At 54.8% G+C, this 18,083-nt stretch overlaps 2 protein-coding genes across 2 annotated transcripts; one reads left to right on the forward strand and one right to left on the reverse strand.

Moving 5' to 3' along the window:
• Nucleotides 1–144: 144 nt before the first annotated feature.
• MECR (mitochondrial trans-2-enoyl-CoA reductase) lies at nucleotides 145–9,408 on the forward strand. Its single transcript, XM_075114636.1, has 10 exons — nucleotides 145–364; nucleotides 3,706–3,803; nucleotides 3,945–4,076; nucleotides 5,667–5,810; nucleotides 5,894–5,996; nucleotides 6,268–6,370; nucleotides 6,668–6,741; nucleotides 7,227–7,287; nucleotides 7,737–7,809; nucleotides 8,159–9,408. The coding sequence occupies exons 1-10, from the start codon at nucleotides 234–236 to the stop codon at nucleotides 8,320–8,322; spliced, it is 1,083 nt and encodes a 360-aa protein (XP_074970737.1). The 5' UTR covers nucleotides 145–233; the 3' UTR covers nucleotides 8,323–9,408.
• Nucleotides 9,409–14,304: 4,896 nt separating this feature from the next.
• Nucleotides 14,305–16,813, reverse strand: LOC142066746 (heat shock transcription factor, Y-linked-like). The gene is made up of 2 exons (XM_075114637.1): nucleotides 15,728–16,813; nucleotides 14,305–15,071 (listed from the first exon to the last, which is right to left on the reverse strand). The coding sequence occupies exons 1-2, from the start codon at nucleotides 16,232–16,234 to the stop codon at nucleotides 14,925–14,927; spliced, it is 654 nt and encodes a 217-aa protein (XP_074970738.1). The 5' UTR covers nucleotides 16,235–16,813; the 3' UTR covers nucleotides 14,305–14,924.
• Between the last annotated feature and the right edge of the window lie 1,270 nt (nucleotides 16,814–18,083).

Consider the following 18,083-nt stretch of genomic DNA (forward strand, 5'->3'; position numbering starts at 1 on the left):
AAACAGCACCGAAGCAGGACCCCCCGCCCCAGCAATCGCGGAGAGGCCCCGCAGAGACCCCGCCGGCTCACCGCAGCTGTGGCCGAGCCTCCTTAAGAGAGGCGAGGGGCGGGGCCGACCCGGAGGGGGCGGGGCTGCCCTCGTGACGCTGCTGGTGGCCGCGCCGGGCTTAAGCGAGTAGCGCCGAGCCTAGCAGAGCCGGGACTAGCTGAGGCGGGACGAGCGGAGCCGGGATGCAGCGGGCGGCGGCGCGGGTGCTGCGCGGGGTGCGGAGCCCCCCGGTGCGCTGGGGCTCGGCCACGGCGCGGGGCCCCCCGCGGGGGCTGCGCTACGAGCGGCACGGGGAGCCCCCGGCTGTCGTGCAGTAAGGGGGGGTGCGGGGGGGCGCATTGCGGGGGGGGCTCTATCGGGGTGCATTGCAGTAGGGCGTGCAAGAATGGGGGGGCAAAGCTGGGGGTGCAATGCAGGGAGAGTGGGATGCAGGTCCAGGGTGGGGGGTGTGGTGTGGGTTTATTGGGGTGCATTGCAGTAGGGGGTACAGGAATGGGGTGTGATGCTGGGGGTGCATTGCAGGGAGAGTGGGGGTACAGGGTGGGGAGAGCAGGTGGGGGGGCTCTACCAAGGTGCTTTGCAGTAGGGGGTGCAGGAATGGCAGGGTGCATTGCAAGGGGTGCAGGTATGAGGTGGGGGGGTTCTACTGGGGTGCATTGCAGTAGGGGGTGCAGGAATGGGGGGCAAAGCTGGGGGTGTAGGGGCAGGGCTGGGAGCAGATGAGGTGTGTGTGTCTGGGGGTGCTGGCAAGCTGTTTTTGGGGTGCATTGCAGGGGTGGTTGAGGATTGCCTGCCCTAGGGGCAGCAGGGTGGGGATGGGGTGCAGCTCCCTGTAGGAACCCTGGGGCAGCACCAAGGGTGCTTGGAGGCTCCCAAGCACATAGGGGGACCCTGGGAGTGCCCCCATTTCCCACATCCCACAGTCTGCTGTGGTCAAGCAGGCAGCTGCTGGTGGGGGGTTGCTTCCCTGTACCCCACCTGCCTGCTGCTGCTCCTTCAGTTTGCCTTAAAACCATGTGGTTTTTCCCAGGAAGCCCATTCTTGCTTAGGTTGGGGTACAATGGGGAGGTCTGACCCCCGGCATCGCTGCACCTTGGCTTCATCCTTGGTTGCGTCACGTTGATGGGGTTTCTCTTTGAGGCCCCAATTACGGGACCACGCCGGTGTCGTGCCCATCGGCGTCGCACGCGGGTTTTGGGGACAGCGGCTGGCGCTCGGCGTTGGCCCAGGGGTTTTCTTCTAAAAAGGCCAAAAAGCCTTGCAAGGGGGAAGTCACATTTTGGTGGATTTTACGCCTTTTTGTTTTTCTAAGGAGAAGACCTCAAGGACTTGCTGCCCTGCTTGAACCAGCTCAGGTCACCCCTAAAAATGCAGGAGGTGCTGATACATTATCCGGGTGCATCCAGACACTGAACCCCCAGGATTTTGGGGGGATGGATGATTGCTTTTCCTCGTGACCATTTAATTGTGCAATGGTGCTTATCACCGCTGATGGCTCCTGAGGTTTGTCCCATTGCTTGCGCAAGGCTGGTCTTGTGCTTCGTGACTTCTTTTTTTTTTTTTTTTTTTTTTTCAGGTTTCTGAAAATATCCAAATTCCTGTAACGCTAAAGCGGGGCAGGACGAGCCGCGACACCCCCAGCCAGATGAAACAGCGGCTTTTTTGCGCAACTTGCTGAATTTGTTAAGATTAGTGAGCGTTACTTTGCTTGGTGACGTGGGATTATGTTGGGTGGTTGGCTTCTAGCAGCCTCCATCTAAAAAATCTGTGTAATATAAATCTGATTGTTTTTTTAATGTGATGGAAATCTGAGCAATGGGTTCGTGCCCAAGGTGCTGGCACAGGGCTGACACGTTGCAGAGGTGCTGTGAGGTATTACCTGTAACCTCAATTTTTAACCTCATTTAAGAAAAAGGAAGGGATTTCAATCCGACATGCAGAGGGTGGCAAAACCCAAGATGATTTAATTTGCTGCCTAACAAGGTGGAAAAATGCGTACAGCGTGAAGACAGCATTGCTGGGGACCAGGGAGCAGGAGGCGCGGGTGCCCAGCAGCCGCAGTGCCTCCAAATGGGTCCCTGTGTCTTGTACTGCTGATTTTTATTTTATTTTTAATTTTTTAAAACCTTAAACAGGATGGAGTGACCGTGTTTTCCTGCCAAAGCTTTGCAGTTTGATTTGATGTGGGTTTGCAAGGAGCTAACTTCATCCCGCTAATGCTGGCGGATGGTTTGCACAGCAGCCGCTGCTGCCTCCTGCCTGGACACTGGACATGCACCTGACTTCATAATTCATAACCTTGCCAAAACCCCATGGTTCTGAGCAAAATCCATAGAAGTCAGGACTCTCAGTCATATCCAGTGGCTGCCAGGCCATATCTTCTACCTGACCGATGCCAGATTCTCCAAGTGAGGTTTTTGGACCCTCCCGGGACCCTCCCTCATGTCTCATCATCCTAATTGCTAATTAGGAGAGGGAAATCCTTGCAGAAGACCAGTCCCTGAGATGGGGGTGCAGGGATGGGACAGACGGAGAGGTGACAGAGGGGGATTTGCGTGATGCAGCCAGAGGATTTCTGTGCTTGGGGATGCACCCGCATAGCAAGGATGCTCGGCAGGGGTTCGGGCTGCGGGCGCTCTGTTGGGGTGGCTGCTGCTGAGGACAAGAGCTGGAGCCTGATGCCCTCCCCCAAAAGAGTACTGGGGCGTACACGGGACCTACAGCCGGAGCTGCAGCCAGTGATGCAAGTTTCCGTGTGCTGAAAGCCTTCTGACACGTGCACGGTGCTATTTAATTCAAACCTCGAAGTCATCTCCGAATCAGCCGGGAGGCTTGGAGGAGGGAAGGGGGAACCACTTTGCCAGCGCGGGCCAGGCCACAAAAAGAAATTCGGTGTATTTGGCCTAATGACATGTACTTAGTGGCGGGTAATCGCAGCAAATAACTGCTCTTAAAATTGGCAGCCTTTGCAGAACCCCAAGCTCGTTTAAATGTAGTTAAAATTGCCTTCATCTTGCAAATGGGCACTGCCCTGGCTGGGAGATGGGTCAGGCAGCCATCAAGCCCCCCAGTTTCTCTTTCCCCTTGGTCTGTGTCGTGGCACTGCTGGGTTTTCTGGAGGAGCTTTTCTCTCTCCTTGCAAGACCCAAGGTATCCCAGAAGATTTATGTCGCAGTTCCCCTGGGGCCGTGCACACCGGGAGGATGCATTTGTGGGAGGGAGATGAGCTACATGATCCAGCCTTGCTCTTCCCTCCGTGTAAGAGCATCTTCACTGCGTTGCAACAGCCTCGTGGCAAAGGGGTTGGGACGTCATCCCTCTTGGAGGGGCTTTTTTCTGTGCAAGGCGTAAATTTGGTTTGTTCCTAACCCCGGCTGAGGGTGTGAGGTTTAGGGGTGGATGCGGGTGTTGCTACCTGCTGCTCCCTGGGGACAGGGGAGTCTTGATGGGGCCATCCAAGTTGGGTGTTGGGTTTCTTCAGTGGAGGAGACCACGCTACAGCAACATAGATGAGATGGGGAATACAGTGCTGTTTATTTTAAGTCTAATGAGCTGTGTAGGCAATACAGGCATCTCCTTCCAGCTTAAACCAAGGTGCAGCAGACATCAGCCAAGCCTGTATTAATGCACTTGTCCTTTGTGTCCCCTGTTCAGACTAAAGGACCTCGAGGTGGCCGAGCTGGGGGACTCTGATGTCCATGTTAAGATGTTGGCAGCCCCCATCAATCCCGCCGACATCAATATGATCCAAGGTAACGTTCTGGCTGCTTCCTTTTTGCATATTAACTCTTGCGGGATGCTCCCGGCGGGATCTCGGAGGGTTTGGAGCTGGCTCATGGGATGGGGAGGCCTGGGGTATGACGGGACACAACTCACCTTGGGCTTCCCGGCAGGGACCTACGCCATCCTCCCCCCGCTGCCGGCCGTGGGAGGGAATGAAGGTGTCGGGGAGGTGCTGGAGGTCGGGCGTCGTGTGGCGGCTCTGAAACCCGGGGACTGGGTCATCCTGGCAGGTGCCGGACTTGGTGAGTGTGTACCCTGGCATGCTCGGTGCCGGGAGCCGCGGCCTGCTGGATCCTTCCTCGCTGGCGAGGTCTTCCTCTGCACCCCCCATCCTCAGGGGACTTTTGGGATGCTTGAGCCTGCTGGGAGCTGCTCAAGCCTGCACGGAGAGCAAACCTGCGGTCATGCTCATGTACAAACTGATGCTTGGGGAGCTGGTGTGGGGATTTTGGGGGTCCCGGAGCAAAACTGCTGCTCTCCAAAGCTCTGTCTTTGCGGGTGTGGGTAGAGCCACGTGCCCCTCCTGCTTACAGCAATTACTTCTAATTGGATGTGACTTAAAATGAAAGAAAAAAAAGAAGCTCCATTAGAGAATGTTCCGGGTGAGGGAAGCAGCAGTTGGAACCCATTTAGTCCTGTATTAACCTAATAAATGTAATGGGCTGGATTGTCTCAGACTAGAAGCATCGGGATAACAGCTGGAGCTGCACAAAGGCATCTTCAGATCTTACCTGTTTATATCTTGGTTTAAGTTTATTTCTTTCTGCCATGCATTTTTATTTTTAATGTGTTTTTGTTTTGTTTTGTTTTTTAAAGCAAGGTCGATACCTGATCCCCAGCCACAGCGAGTGATGCTGCTGCTCCTCTGCAGATGCAGGGGGGCTCTGGGGAAGGATGGGGGGTCCCTGGGGAAGGGGCTCCTGCTCACAGGACACATGCAACACAAAAACCCAGAGCACTGCAACTGGAGCGGTAGCGAAGCCATTGCTTATGCTGAACTGGAATTTAGAAATAATCTACTTTTTTATAGCATAGACCCTTTATGGGGCTTCTGTGCTGTTACGAAGCACAGCAGCAATCTCTGCTTCTCTGGAAACAACCGCCTCTTGTCACATCTACTTAGAGCTTCTTTAAAGACCCAGGATAAAGCATTTAACCTGTGCAAGGTCATGGTTATATCTCATTACAGTTTTCTTCTTAATAGTGCTCTGATGGGAAAGCATGGGAATTTATTTTCCAGCAAATGTCTCTTGTGCTCCTCCAAAATGCCAATGGCCAGAAAAATGGTCGCTTCTGGTTTAGCATAACAGCTTGTTCCTTGCCTAGTTCTTCTTAAAAGGCTTTTTCGCTTAATGGGAGAAGGAAAGCTATCTAGTTAAGATCCAAATGTGATACTTTTAAACATTAAAGAAAGAAAAGTAAATGGGTGATAGGGGGTTAAATCAGATATAAATATAGAGGGAGTAAATCTAACTGAATTGGCTTTGAATATATGGGCTCATCCGTAGGATGGGGAGTATTTCCATTATCTCAGCACACTCCCTGTGCCCAGGGAGCCCCAGTCCCGTTATCCTTCTGGGAAACAATTAGACTCTGCTGGGTGATAAATCTCCGTGGGCAGTGGGGGATCCATCCCCTGCCTCTTGCAATATTTTGGCCATACGCATACGGGAAAGTGTTTCATAAGTCACCCTCCAGGATTTAGGTGGTGCATGACGTGGCAATGCTGCAGCGACTGCGTTAAGGCTGCAGCGTGAGTTGAGGTCTCATAACGTTCTCCTTTCCTTGCCCGCCCTCCCGCTGCTCTGCCTGTGATGCTGCCGGTACCCCAGGGACGTGGCGGACGCGGGGGGTGTTCCCCGAGGAGGGGCTGCTGAAGGTGCCCAGTGACATCCCACTGCTGTGCGCAGCCACCCTGAGCGTCAACCCCTGCACGGCGTACCGCATGCTGGCCGACTTCGAGACCCTGGCGCCGGGTATGGCTTTGCTGGGCAGAAGGAAATCGGGGTGGATTTGCCAGTGGCTTCTGCAGTGAAAATCTGGATTTATTTATATCCAGGTGACTCCGTCATCCAGAACGCCGCCAACAGTGGCGTAGGCCAGGCTGTTATCCAGATCGCCAAAGCTTCTGGCATCAAGACCATCAACGTGGTGAGGGACAGGTGGGTCCCCTGGGAGCGGAGAAGGTCTCCTGTGGGGCAGGAGCCCCTCCAGCCTTGACCTGGGCTGGAGGTTGGCAGGAGGTAGGGCAAGTTTGGGAGCTGGATTTGGGCATCCTGACCATCCAACCCAGGATTTTCTCCTGTTTGCTCCTCCAAGGTGTCCTCCAGCCTCCACCCTGTGTCCCCAAGCTACATCTGAGGAGGAAGGAGAAGGTGACACCCTGCTTTCTGGCTCATCAACTCTTATTTTTTTTCCTTCTTCCTTCCCCAGACCTGATCTCCCACAGCTGGTGGAGAGACTGATGGCCCTGGGCGCAGACCACGTTGTCACAGAGGAGATGCTGAGAAAACCAGAGATGAAAGATATATTTAAGGTACCTCAATGCTGATCCCACCGGAGAGACTGTCCAGGGCTGTCCCTATGGCTCAGCGCTATGGGGAAGGGTGCAGGGATGGTGAGAAAGACAAAACTCTCTCTAGATGAGGATTTAGTGCCAGAAGTTGAGGGCTTCTGATGCTACTGCAAGGGCCAGATCATAGATTTTAGCTCTATGACTCTTAGCTGCCCCCAGGTAAATGTTGAGGTTAAGGCAGTTGCTCCCTCAAGAACCACAGACCAATCCTTGAAAGGAGCCTTAAAATTTGGGAACCTTCTTAATAAACTCTTGCAGAACACCCCGAAGCCCCGGCTCGCCCTGAACTGCGTTGGAGGCAAAAGCACTACGGAGATGCTGCGGCATCTGCAGTAAGTTTGGCTGGGTGGTGGCTTGGGCACGGGCTCAGGGACAGCAGCCGGCACCGGAGGGTCCTGCTCCAGGGCTCCCGGAGTGCAAGAGGTGGCCAGAGATGATGTTAAGCTGATGTTGGTCATCACTGAAGTTTTGGAGAGTGGAGAAGTGGTTTTGGAAGATAGCAGTGACTTAAAGTTAACCCATCATCACTGTGTCTTGAACGCTGCCGGTGGCTGGAGGCATCTGAGGTACAGTTATGAAGATCCTCCAGGTCCTGGCCAGGTGTAGCTGGTGTATTTAGCTGCAAATGCAGCTAACGGTGCATGGGAGCAAGGGGGGAGCTCTGGAAAGTGGAGTCTGAGGGGTAACTGGGGGAGCCCTTGGTGCGAGAACAGCCCCGTCAGTGCAGCGGTGGGGTTGGGTATGGCAGAGAGAGAGCTTGCAAGGTCAAAGCTGCACGTTGAGGACCACATAACTGAATGCCCCCTTCCACTTCCAGGCCCAAAGGGACCATGGTCACCTACGGGGGGATGGCAAAGCAGCCTGTAATGGTGCCTGTGGTGAGTACTGAAGATGCTTTTGATTCCCTTGAGGCATGTCCCCTATGCTCTACTGCAGATGTCCCCGGCTCCTGAGCTCCCGCTTGGCACCACGGGAGCTCAGCTCTCCCCTGCCTGCAAACTGAGAGCCGCCAAACTTCTTTTTATTTAACTGTTGGGGTCCATTATGGGCTGAGCTGCTTTGCATCCTGGTGCAGGTCTCTTGGTTTTATTTATGGAGGATTTGGGCTGCTGTGAAATCCCAGCAGGGGGGGAATGGCCCCACAGATGCTGAGCATCAAACCTGCCCTGACTCCATGCCTCAGAGCTGCGTCTGTGCATCCCGATGTGCCCTGACTCCCAAACGGGAGCGCTAATGAAGGAGCAAGGAGCCTTGTTGCCACCCTCCACCGCTGTCACGCTGGGAGGGGACAGGTCTCACCTGGGTGCGCGGCTCCCTCTCTCTGCAGAGCGCATTCATCTTCCGGGACGTGCGGCTCCGCGGCTTCTGGATGACGCAGTGGAGGAAGGACCACGCGCAGGGTGAGCTGGATGGACGCTGAGGGGCGGCACCGGTGCGGCGGGTCAGCACAGGACCGGCTGCCAAACCACCACACCGGTGCCATCCTCTTTGTTCTTACTCGTGTCATGAGTGCTGATAGTCCTCAGGGCAGCTGAAACGCAGGCGCTGGGCGGTGTGGCTCAGGCAGGGACCGCAGCGTGCCACCATGCCAGGGGCTCTTGCCCCATCCCGCATGCCCGAGCTGGGAGCACACTGCACCCCGGGACCCTGTACGGCTTCAGGCGGGTGTTCGCCCAGGGACAGTCGGTGGCTCTGGCACGGTGCAGGCGTGGGATGTGCAACGGTGAGAGCTCCCTCCTTCCCTTGCAGACCAGGAGAGCCTGGGCAGCATGATGGACGCCTTGTGCCAGCTCATCCGGAGGGGGCAGCTCGCTGCGCCGGCCTGCACCGAGGTCCCGCTCCAGGACTACAAGGCAGCGCTGGAGGCATCCACGAAGCCCTTCACGTCCTCGAAGCAGATTCTCCTCCTCTGACCCCCCAAAACCTTGGCATGTGGGTGGCAGTGGGCTGAGCCCAGTGCTGCTGCACCGCAGCCAAGCTTTCCCTTGGTGCCTTGTCTGCAGATGAGAGTTGCTTAGGGAAAAATACCTCCAGATCCATTGATTTTTATTTTTTTTAAACTTTTTGGTGCCCACTTAAAGTTCTAAAAGCCTCTGCAGCTGTGTATGGACAGCAGCATGCATAATTGCTTCTGGGGGGAGGCTGCAATCTCGCTTTAGCTGGGGTGAGTTCAGGTAAAGAGAAAGCTCAGGGAGCCCAGGGACAGCGGCTTGCTCAGCTCAGGGTGTCAAAAAAGCAGCAGCTGCCCCGCACGTGTGTTCTTGGGGCTGGGAGGGCTGCACCGCTGTCTCCTGCCTGGCTTAGCAGCTGGCAATGTTGTTCTACTGTTTGCATTGTCCCTCCAGGTGATTTTTGGCTGTGTTTGGGTGACTTTGCAGGGTAGCACGGGGCTGGTCGCTGCCCAGCTCCCAGCCACCACAGCCCGCCCTGTGCTGCTGCCACCTCTGAGCCACCTCCAAGTTCAGCAGCCAAGTGCCCCTGGGCTGGGGACACTCCCCACACTGAATTGCAGAGAAAACCCCATTTTTTATTTATTTATTTTTTTAAAATTTCTCTAAATTTTTCCCTGCCCAGCGTGTGCAGTGCTGGCAGGATGGGAGCAGGGGCTGCCCGTCCAGGCTGGAAGACAACAGCACAAAGGGCTTTTCCAGCCTGTGGCGTCACCTCATTTCAAAAATGAGCTCAAACAGGAACAATAAAAGAAGCACCAAGTTACCAAGTACCAGCCAGCGCTGCTGCGCCAGCGGGAGCTGTAAGGCACCGTCGTCCCTTCGGGGAGAGCCCTGGGTGGTGGCATTCGGGGCTGGGAGGGGACTCGCGCAGCAGCTCACAGCCGGCCATGTGCAGGGCAGGGGGAGCCTTTTGCAGTACCTGGACTTGAATTCAGTTTTGCTGCTGTTTCTGCTACTACTACTGATCGTGACGAGAACCTCTTGGAAATCAATGTCTAATATCTGTATTTTTTTTTAAGATGCTGCCAATAAAAGTTTCTGTGCTGAGTTGGGGGTGTGAGGGTGGGCAGGGGATGCGCAGCACTGAGGATGGGCAAACCTGACGCACTGGGCTCCCTTGCTGCTTGGCCCTTTCCCTGTCCTAAATCCTGGGGTTTCTCCATCCTGTAAAGCTTTAATTACAATAGCATATAAGCAGTTAGTATCCTGCTAAAAGTGGCTGCAGAATGGATGTGATTTTGGGTGGGCGGCTGCTGTGGAGGAGAGGGAACTGGCTTTGCCCTGTTAGTGCCTGTGGGGCACCAAAACCAGCGCTCTTTCCCCAAATCTGTGCCCCAAGGCAGGCAAAGACGCTTTTTTTTTTTTTTTCCCCCCCACAGTTATTGCAAGGGAAAGGACAAGGCTCTTCCTTGGGGCGACAGAGCTGGGGAGCAAGAGCCACAAGTCCATTCAAAAGCCATTTCAAAGCAATGCACAGTTCATTTTTCTTTTAATTTTTTAGTTCTAATTATGATATTCAGCGGGGGGGGAAGCTGCTGGTGAGGTCCCTCAGCTCTGTGGCCAGCAGAGCCCTGGGCTGAGGGGCTGGTGCCTGGGTAGAGGCATGCCTGCTTGGCCTTTCAAGGTCCATTGCAAGTGACAGAGAAACCCCAGGTTATTTATTCTGTCCCTAAATTAGCAGCCACTCATATCCTGCTGCTCAAACCCAGGTTGGGTTGGAAGAGGACAGTTCAGTTCTGAGCTGCCAGGGGATGAGATGCTGCGAGTGCAATGCATGCCTTCGCCCCTCCCTCCCCCAGTGGCTCCACCAGTAAAGCCAGAGCCACAACCAGTCTCATCCACAAGCACCATAAGAGTAAAAATTGCAAAGATGTGCTGTAAACCTCATAAAACCCAACGGTGGAATAAGGGGGTGAGAAATACTTTGTACTCCTACTCAGGAGTGAGGTTCAGCTCTGTACAACCCTATCAGCAGAGAGTCCGCATGGCAACACTTGCAAAAAAACCATAAATTTAAGATAACTTGCCAAGGGCTGGGTGGGATTTTGGCAACCTGGCAGATCATGGTTTGGACGGATGTACTCTTTGCTGGGTAAAAATCTGGCTGGATGGCCGGGCCCAGAGAGTTGTGGTGATCGGAGCTAACCCCAGCTGGAGCTGGTCCCGAGCAGGGCTCCCCTGGGCTCAGTGTCGGGGCTGGTTCTGTTTAATATCTTCATCAATGACCTGGGCGAGGGCATCGAGGGCGCCCTCAGTGAGTTTGCAGCTGACACCAAGCTGGGCGGGAGTGTCGATCTGCTCGAGGGCAGGAGGGCTCTGCAGAGGGACCTGCACAGGCTGGATCCATGGGCCGAGGTCAGTTGTGTGGGGTTTAACAAGGCCCAGTGCCGGGTCCTGCCCTTGGGTCACACCAACCCCAGGCAGCGCCCCAGGCCTGGGGCAGAGGGGCTGGGAAGTGCCCGGCGGAGAAGGCCCTGGGGGTGCTGGCTGACAGCCGGCTGGGCATGAGCCAGCAGTGCCCAGGTGGCCAAGGAGGCCACCAGCCCCCGGGCTTGTGTCAGCCCTGGTGTGGCCAGCAGGAGCCGGGCAGGGATGGGGCCCCTGTGCTGGGCCCTGGGGAGGCCCCACCTCGAATGCTGGGCTCAGGTTTGGGCCCCTCGGGACAAGAAGGCCCTTGAGGGGCTGGAGCGTGTCCAGAGAAGGGCAGCGGGGCTGGGGCAGGGTCTGGAGCACAAGTGTGCTGGGGGGCGGCTGGGGGAGCTGGGGGGGTTTAGCCTGGAGAAGAGGGGGCTGAGGGGAGCCCTTCTCGCTCTCTGCAGCTGCCTGAGAGGGGCTGGAGTGAGGGGGGGGTTGGTCTCTGCTCCCAAGTCACCAGTGACAGGTGAGAGGGAACGGCCTCAGGGTGAATCAGGGGAGGTTTAGGTTGGAGATGAGGGGAAATGTCTTCCCTGCCAGAGGGGTCAGGCCCTGGCACAGGCTGCCCAGAGAGGGGGGGGGCAGTCACTGTCCCTGGGGGTATTTAAAAGACATGTAGACATGGTGCTTAGGAACATGGTTTAGTGGTGGACTTGACAGTGTTGGGTTAACAGTTGGACTCACTGATGTTAGGGGTCTTTTCCAACCTAAATGATTCTATGACTCTACGATAATCAGTGCAGAAACTGGACTGTGGCTGAGGGTCTTGCTGGAGAGGGTTGGGGAAGGAAATGTCCATCTGGCCACTGCTGCCTGCTATGGAAGGGGTTTGTTTGATGGCACATTCCTATCAGTAAAAAATTTTTGTACATAAACACCCCCAATATATGTATATTTATTTATAAATCAGATATACTAATATATGATAGTATATATAGTATATAATATATTATAGTGTATATATAGTATTATATGTACTAATGTATTATGTACCTTTTCAGACAATCACAGGCAGTAGAAATTAAACAAGTAGGCAATAAAGGTGAACAATATTTCTAAACATTTCTTTTCTTTTACTTCATTACTAATAGAACCCCGCCTTTTTCTCTTGCTAAAAAAATACCATTAATAATAACAACAATATTTTATAGTGAGGACTCTGTGATGCCTACGCTTCATTAGTTTTTAAAATCGGCCTTTAGTTCTTTGTGATACAGCCACCTGAAGGGCTGGTCCTAAATCCAGTTTATTTTGATACTTGGTTTTAATGCCTGTCATGGCTGAAACCAACTCCTCATGCAGATGTGTAGACGCAAATGGCAGAAGTGCATCACCGGCTGCGCTCCTCAAACCCCGGTCCTTGTTATTCAATCCATCTGCTGCCTAGGCCAAGGGTTTTCTTGGCTGGTAAATGTCCGTCTTCCCAGTGTCAGCCAGCTGTGCTTGCAAACTACCTGGAAGGTGGTGTGGGTTCGGGTTTTTAGCAAATGCTCTCTCCATAGCATGGGTTCCTTTCAAAGAGCAGTTACTGTCTCACTCGTCGTTCAAACGGTGCCTTGCCCTTGAAGGGGCACCGTAAGCGTGTTTATTTTTTGGGCAGTATCTGCAAGGTAGCATACTACTGACAGCAAGTGGTCGTCAGCAAGCTTGCAACGCTTGTCGTTTTGTTAAATAAAATTCCTTTAAGTTCGACAGCTCTTTTAAGCCCTTTGCCGTGAGATAAGCAGCAAATCTCCGTGTGGTACGAGAGATTTTCATGGTTGCTCCCTGTCTCGTTCCAACGTATCATAAAGAAGTCATTTACTCTTGAGAATATACCATTGCTGTACGAGGAAACCTAAATGAAATAAAAATGACTAGAAGACAGGGAACTGCTGGAGAGAGTCCAGCGGAGAGCTACGGAGGTGATCAGGGGCTGGAGCATCTCCCTTGGGAGGAAAGGCTGAGAGACCTGGGCTTGTTCAGCCTGGAGAAGAGAAGGCTGAGGGGGGATCTCATCGATGCTTATTAATATCTGAAGGCCGGGTGTCAGGAGGATGGGGCTGGGCTCTTCTCAGTGGTGCCCAACGCCAGGCCAAGGGGCCACGGGCACTAGCTGGAACACGGGAAGCTCCACCTGAACATGAGGACAAACCCCTTCCCTATGCGGGTGCCGGAGCAGGGGCACAGGCTGCCCAGGGAGGCTGTGGGGTCCCTTCCCTGGAGACATTCACCCCCCGCCTGGACGCGGCCCTGTGCCCCTGCTCTGGGGGTGCCTGCTCAAGCAGGGGTGGGACAGGGATGAGCTCCAGAGGGCCCTTCCAGCCCCCCCCATTCCGGGATTCTGTGAAGTTCAACTATTTCCTTCCCGCGTCCCGATGGAGCGTGCGGCACACCCTGGTTTGGAGAGCACTGGCTTAGAAACCCGAAGCGAGGAGCGATGTGTGTGTCCTCTGGTGCAGACCGTGTCACAAGCCCAGATGTCTTCAACTCCTGGGTTGGTACAAGTGACATCCCCCCTGTGGATTAGCGTTTTTACCGCTCATGACTTCATCGGGTATGTTTCCGTCTGTGAACCCTGCTCGAATAGTGTTCCTACTCTGATCTGCTTCTCCGTGGCTGTGTGCAGACCTGGAAAGCTCTCAGGTATATTGAAGGTCTCCGATTTCCATAACCCCAGCCACCGACGCAGCAATACCCGTTTTCGGCTCCTCGGGACAAGGCATGAGATGAAGTACATTTGTCCACTGCGTCCCGGTGCCAGCTGCATTGGCTGTTGTCCTCTTCGTCTGCGTACGGATGCTTAACTCGGGAGGCAGAATCACATACTGACCTCTCTGACTCGGGACCTAATTCAGGGAAGCTTTTCACGATCGGGCCGTGCTGTGTCACGCTGCACATTTGCTGTGAACCTACGAAGCGGCGATGGAATTTCTCATGAGCACTGTGGGTGTTTGCATAAATGGCAGTGAAGTGTGGAGCGTCCCCCCAGCAGGAGTTAGAGGTCTGCTCTCAGGCAAACCTGGAATTCCCTGTTCTGTGGGAAGGAAGGAAGGAAGGAAGGAAGGAAGGAAGGAAGGGGATCATGAAGTAGCATCGTGTTTAAACGCTGCGGTGAAAGCCCCTTCTCTAAAGGAAGCCTTAGTCAATGGTGATGGGAGAGGCTGCTCCTCCGTAAGCCCGCTGTGTGCCTCCTGCAGGAGAGATATAGGGCTTTGCCAGCTGCAGTGCTGTAGTTATCCCCAGGTGGGATGCGGGACGGGCAGGAGAAGGCCGAGTCTGCTCCCTGCAGCCCCGCTGCGGCTGGGGGAGCTGGGGGAGGAAGGGGCACGGACTCGCCAAGAGCCATGAGGGGTTGGGTTGGTTTGAGTGGCCCTGGGTGCCGGTGCAGGTCCTGGATCAGCCCCAGCTTGGCCTTTTGCTGGGTTTTGCTGAGTGCGGGGCCGGCGCCTGGGGCCTTTGGCGTTCGCGGGCTGGAGCCAAACCCTTCATGTCCCCGAAGGCAACCCCCCGCCCCGGGTGTCGAGACGGTGACTGTGAGCCTGTAGAGACAGGACAAGACAGCTGGGAAAGGTTTATTACTGAGAACAACAAACAGCGTATCATTACTTATCCCTGTAGTAAGGCATTTCCATCTGCACGGCGCTTACCTGCTCCCCAAGGTCTCTGCTCTTCCTAGTCCAGCCCCCGCTGGGGCCCGGCACCGTCGCCGGCAGCTGCGCTCTTTGGCCCGCAGGCGCAGGTTGGGCAGCAGCGGTGGGTTGGAGCTTGGCTGCGCGGCGGCCCTGGCCTGGGCACGGCAAAAACTGCTACCGGTACGGCCGTGAGAAACCGGGGAGCGCGGGACGGAGGCAGGCCAGCCCCGGGGCCCTGCGCAGCAGCTGGATCTGTCTGCCCAGGTGGAAATGCGGGGAGTGCCACGGCTGGTGCGAGGGGACTGTCCGGGGCAGGAGGTGCGACAGCGTGTGGAGAAGCCGCGGTGGAGCGGGAGCCGCCTCCCGGCTGCCAGCGGGGCTGTGGCTGCGGCGCCGTTTTGGTGGGGAGGGAGCGGCACTGCCCGCGTGGGCGGCTGTGTCAGCCCGCGGCTCGGGCGGTGCGGAGCCGGGGCTTGCAGGTGTGTGCGTGGTGTTCGCTGCCTCCTCCGCTCCTACCGCCAGCCGGGCATCAGGTCATCGTCTCCTCGGGTGCTCTTCCCTCGCCCTGGGGCCCCGCGGGGATGCAGCTGGGGCTCTCTCTCTTTCCGCAGCACTTTGCGTGCACAACCTGAGGAGGTTGGGGTAATCCCTCCTGACAAAGGGGCTGTAGTAGAAGAGCAGCTACAAAATGCAAAGGAGGGGAGTTAGTTGCCATCGTTGCAAGGAGGAGGAGGGCAGAGATGCGAGAACTAAGCATCTGCATCAGAAGAGACAGACATGGGCATTAAAAAGGGCTCTCTGGGGCATTTTGAACCTCAAGTTTCAGCTGAAAAAAATGTTGGGTTTTGCATTTAGTGAAGTACTAACCACCCTTGTGTTTTTGGCAACTGGGAGCAGAGGAGTGTAGGGTATTAAAAAGCCTAAAAACGGATGGAGAAACCCAAATACCACTAGTTTTCAGGCACCTCAGCGTGGACACGTTGGCAATAGTGCTGATGCTGACGTGTGTCTTTCTGGCGTTCAGCAGGTGCCACAAGAAGATTTACAGTTTAGATGCAGCCAGATACAGAGCAAGCACAAGAAAAGCGCGATACGATGGGACGGTCTTTCCGTTTCACAGATTCAGAGTAAGCAGAAATGACCAAACTCTGTGTTGCCAGCATTTCTGCTCCTCCGCAATCGTGCATCGAGAATTCCTGAGGATGACCCGTGCAAGGAAATCAGCCCGTTTGCTCCCATCCCCATCTCCTCTCTTGTAAGGGCTTATTTTATCTGAACGTTACCCTCTTGCCCGTAAAGTCCTGAGGGCTCTTCCGCGTGCGGTGGAAGCGACGTACCTTGCCCAGATCAGAACCTGCCGCTGCTGCTGCTCGCAGCTCCTCGATGGAGACAGATACGGGAGAATCCGCTTCCATTTTGCAGAAGCTGTGGAGAAGGAAGCCTCTCATGGAGTCGGTTTCAAAGATCCTCAGGGGTCCCCTCCTCCCCAGCACTTCCCTTCTGAAGAGTCTCTCCGCGATCACGACCCAGTTCCCGCTGTCGCCCCACCAGACTGAGCGGAAGCGATGGCTGCTGACGATCTTCCAGAGTTTCTTGATGAACAGGGAGGCTGCAAACTGGTTGCTCTTGGCAGAGACCTCCTTTGAGAAATAGCGGGGGATGATGGCGGCCTGGGATTCATCAGGCAAACCTTGACAGGCGCCGTCTTCTGCGAGAGGTCCGGTGGCAGCATCCCAGGGTGTTCCCGTGTCACCTCGCGCATGGTCAGGAGAAGCTGAACCCGCCCGCGAGTCGGGCTCCTGCGGGTCGGAAGCCCGGGATGCCGCTGGTGAAGGCGGCTCCATTTCAACGGCTTTGTTCACAGCTTGGCTGCAACTTCCCGCCTGGCCCTTTCCCCGGCCAGCCAGGGCCGGTGCTGCCGGTCAGCGGGACGAATGCCGTGGTGCGGCGGCCTGGGCAGCGCCAGGGGAAGTTCTCTGTCCTCACGGTGACGCCTGTGCTGCATCTCGGTGACATCAGAGCGTGGCACCTGCGTCCCGGCAACAGGAAGCGGAGGAGAGAAGGAACTGCTGAAAAGCCCTGTTTTCTTCTCATGGGGAGAGCAGTTTTGAGCCGAGAAGTGAATCGACTGCGTGTGCAGTGGGAATGCCCTGCTAGGGCAGTGCTGCGTCCCGTGGGCCCTGGGAGGTGGTGCCCAGGGATGGATGGGGACGGCTGCAGCGCTGGGCATCCAAGTGCCCCAGACCTGAAGTTTATCCCTTGGGCGCCTTCCCCCTGTGCAGAAATGCCCGTACCCTCTTCTATGGGATAAGCCCCGCTCTGGGATTTCAGCAGCGCTGCTTCTGTCGTGGCTGTCCATGTACCCTGGGGATGCTCCCAGCTTTCAGCAGGCTCTCCGTGCTGCTCCACATGTGAAACGTTACCTAAATATATTTTGCAATTGAAATAAATTGCTGCACCAGCTCAGAACAAGGATTTTGGTTATTTCTTGCACGGCCATGGTGCAGCATGGGTCATGCCTTGGGTAATGCCATCCTGTGCCTGAGCATCCCACAATTTCAGAGTCAATGCAATATTTTTTCTTTCCCGTAGGGACTTTTTGAGTATCGCCAGTGGAGAGTGGTAAATGGTTGCTCTGCTCCACGGCTGCGTTTTGCTGATGGCGGGGAAGAGCCGCAAGCAGCACATTTACCTCCCTGGAGGCTGACGTGTGATGGAAAACCACGACATGTAAAATTACTGCTGCAGGGGAGAGTCTCACTCCTCCAGCTCGGCTTTTGGGAGTGAAAAGGGGGAGTTAAGCATCACACCTTCATTGGGAGGCACATTCTGGGTCTGGGGTGCAAGGAGAAGGGCAGTCGGGCAGGGCTGTTGCTCAAGCTTGGTGGGGGCTCCTCTACTACTGCATTTGCTTTTGGAAGATCAAACCACTTTGAAATAAAAACTCACAGCCCATGTTAGCAGCCAAATTTGCTGGGCCACATTAAAGCCATTTTATCCCCTAGTAACCTCTCTCACGCAGACCTACCTTAGACAAGAGCACACCAAGAAGCCTACTAGATGTAACCTGTGATAAACTCCTTGCCAGCATCTGCCCTCTGCTCTCCCATCACTATTACACACCCCAGTATTTTGTATTTTCATTATCCCTGCAGCAAAGCCGCTGGCGTTGGAGGCAGGGCAGCAGCATGTGCCCCAGTGCTTTCCTGATCGATGAATAAACTGGGGAAAAAAGCAAGAAAAGGGCTTTGAGATCGTTAAAAGCACTATTAAGCATGACATAAACCAGAAAAATTAATGCAAAGCTTTTATCCCCCTTGTTTATTTGACTTGGCAATAAAACCTAACAAGCTTTAGAGAACTCTCTTACTTTCACAAAATGTTCCCGAGTGCTTACTCCTACACCAGGGCACGAAGGAATAAATAATTAAATTTAACTCTACTTGTCAAACAAGCGGAATCGCGGTTGGAAATCCAGCTGCTGGCGTTGCTGAAACAACGTATGAATTTTTTAGGGGGGTGATGGTGAGGGTTTTTTGGTTGGTTTTTTTTTTTTTTTTTGGGGGGGGGGGTTGGCTGCTAAGGCTGACGTGTTCCCAAGAGCCTCTGCTGGGATTTGGCGTGTTTTAGGCATCTGATGTGTCAACTGAAATGATAAAAATAAGTCCCCAAAAATGGCATTTAGGGATCTGC

This window comes from Phalacrocorax aristotelis, chromosome 20, assembly GCF_949628215.1.
Source record: "Phalacrocorax aristotelis chromosome 20, bGulAri2.1, whole genome shotgun sequence".
NCBI lineage: Eukaryota > Metazoa > Chordata > Aves > Suliformes > Phalacrocoracidae > Phalacrocorax > Phalacrocorax aristotelis.

What these genes read in the sequence shown, in the direction of transcription:
- MECR (XM_075114636.1), top strand. Translation starts at nt 234, where the DNA reads ATGCAGCGGGCGGCGGCGCGGGTGCTGCGCGGGGTGCGGAGCCCCCCG. An exon ending in CTTCGAGACCCTGGCGCCGG is followed by an intron (nt 5,811 to 5,893) that starts GTATGGCTTTGC and finishes ATTTATATCCAG; the next exon opens with GTGACTCCGTCATCCAGAAC. An exon ending in AGATGAAAGATATATTTAAG is followed by an intron (nt 6,371 to 6,667) that starts GTACCTCAATGC and finishes AAACTCTTGCAG; the next exon opens with AACACCCCGAAGCCCCGGCT.
- LOC142066746 (XM_075114637.1), bottom strand. Translation starts at nt 16,234, where the DNA reads ATGGAGCCGCCTTCACCAGCGGCATCCCGGGCTTCCGACCCGCAGGAG. An exon ending in CAGGTTCTGATCTGGGCAAG is followed by an intron (nt 15,072 to 15,727) that starts GTACGTCGCTTC and finishes TGCATTTTGTAG; the next exon opens with CTGCTCTTCTACTACAGCCC.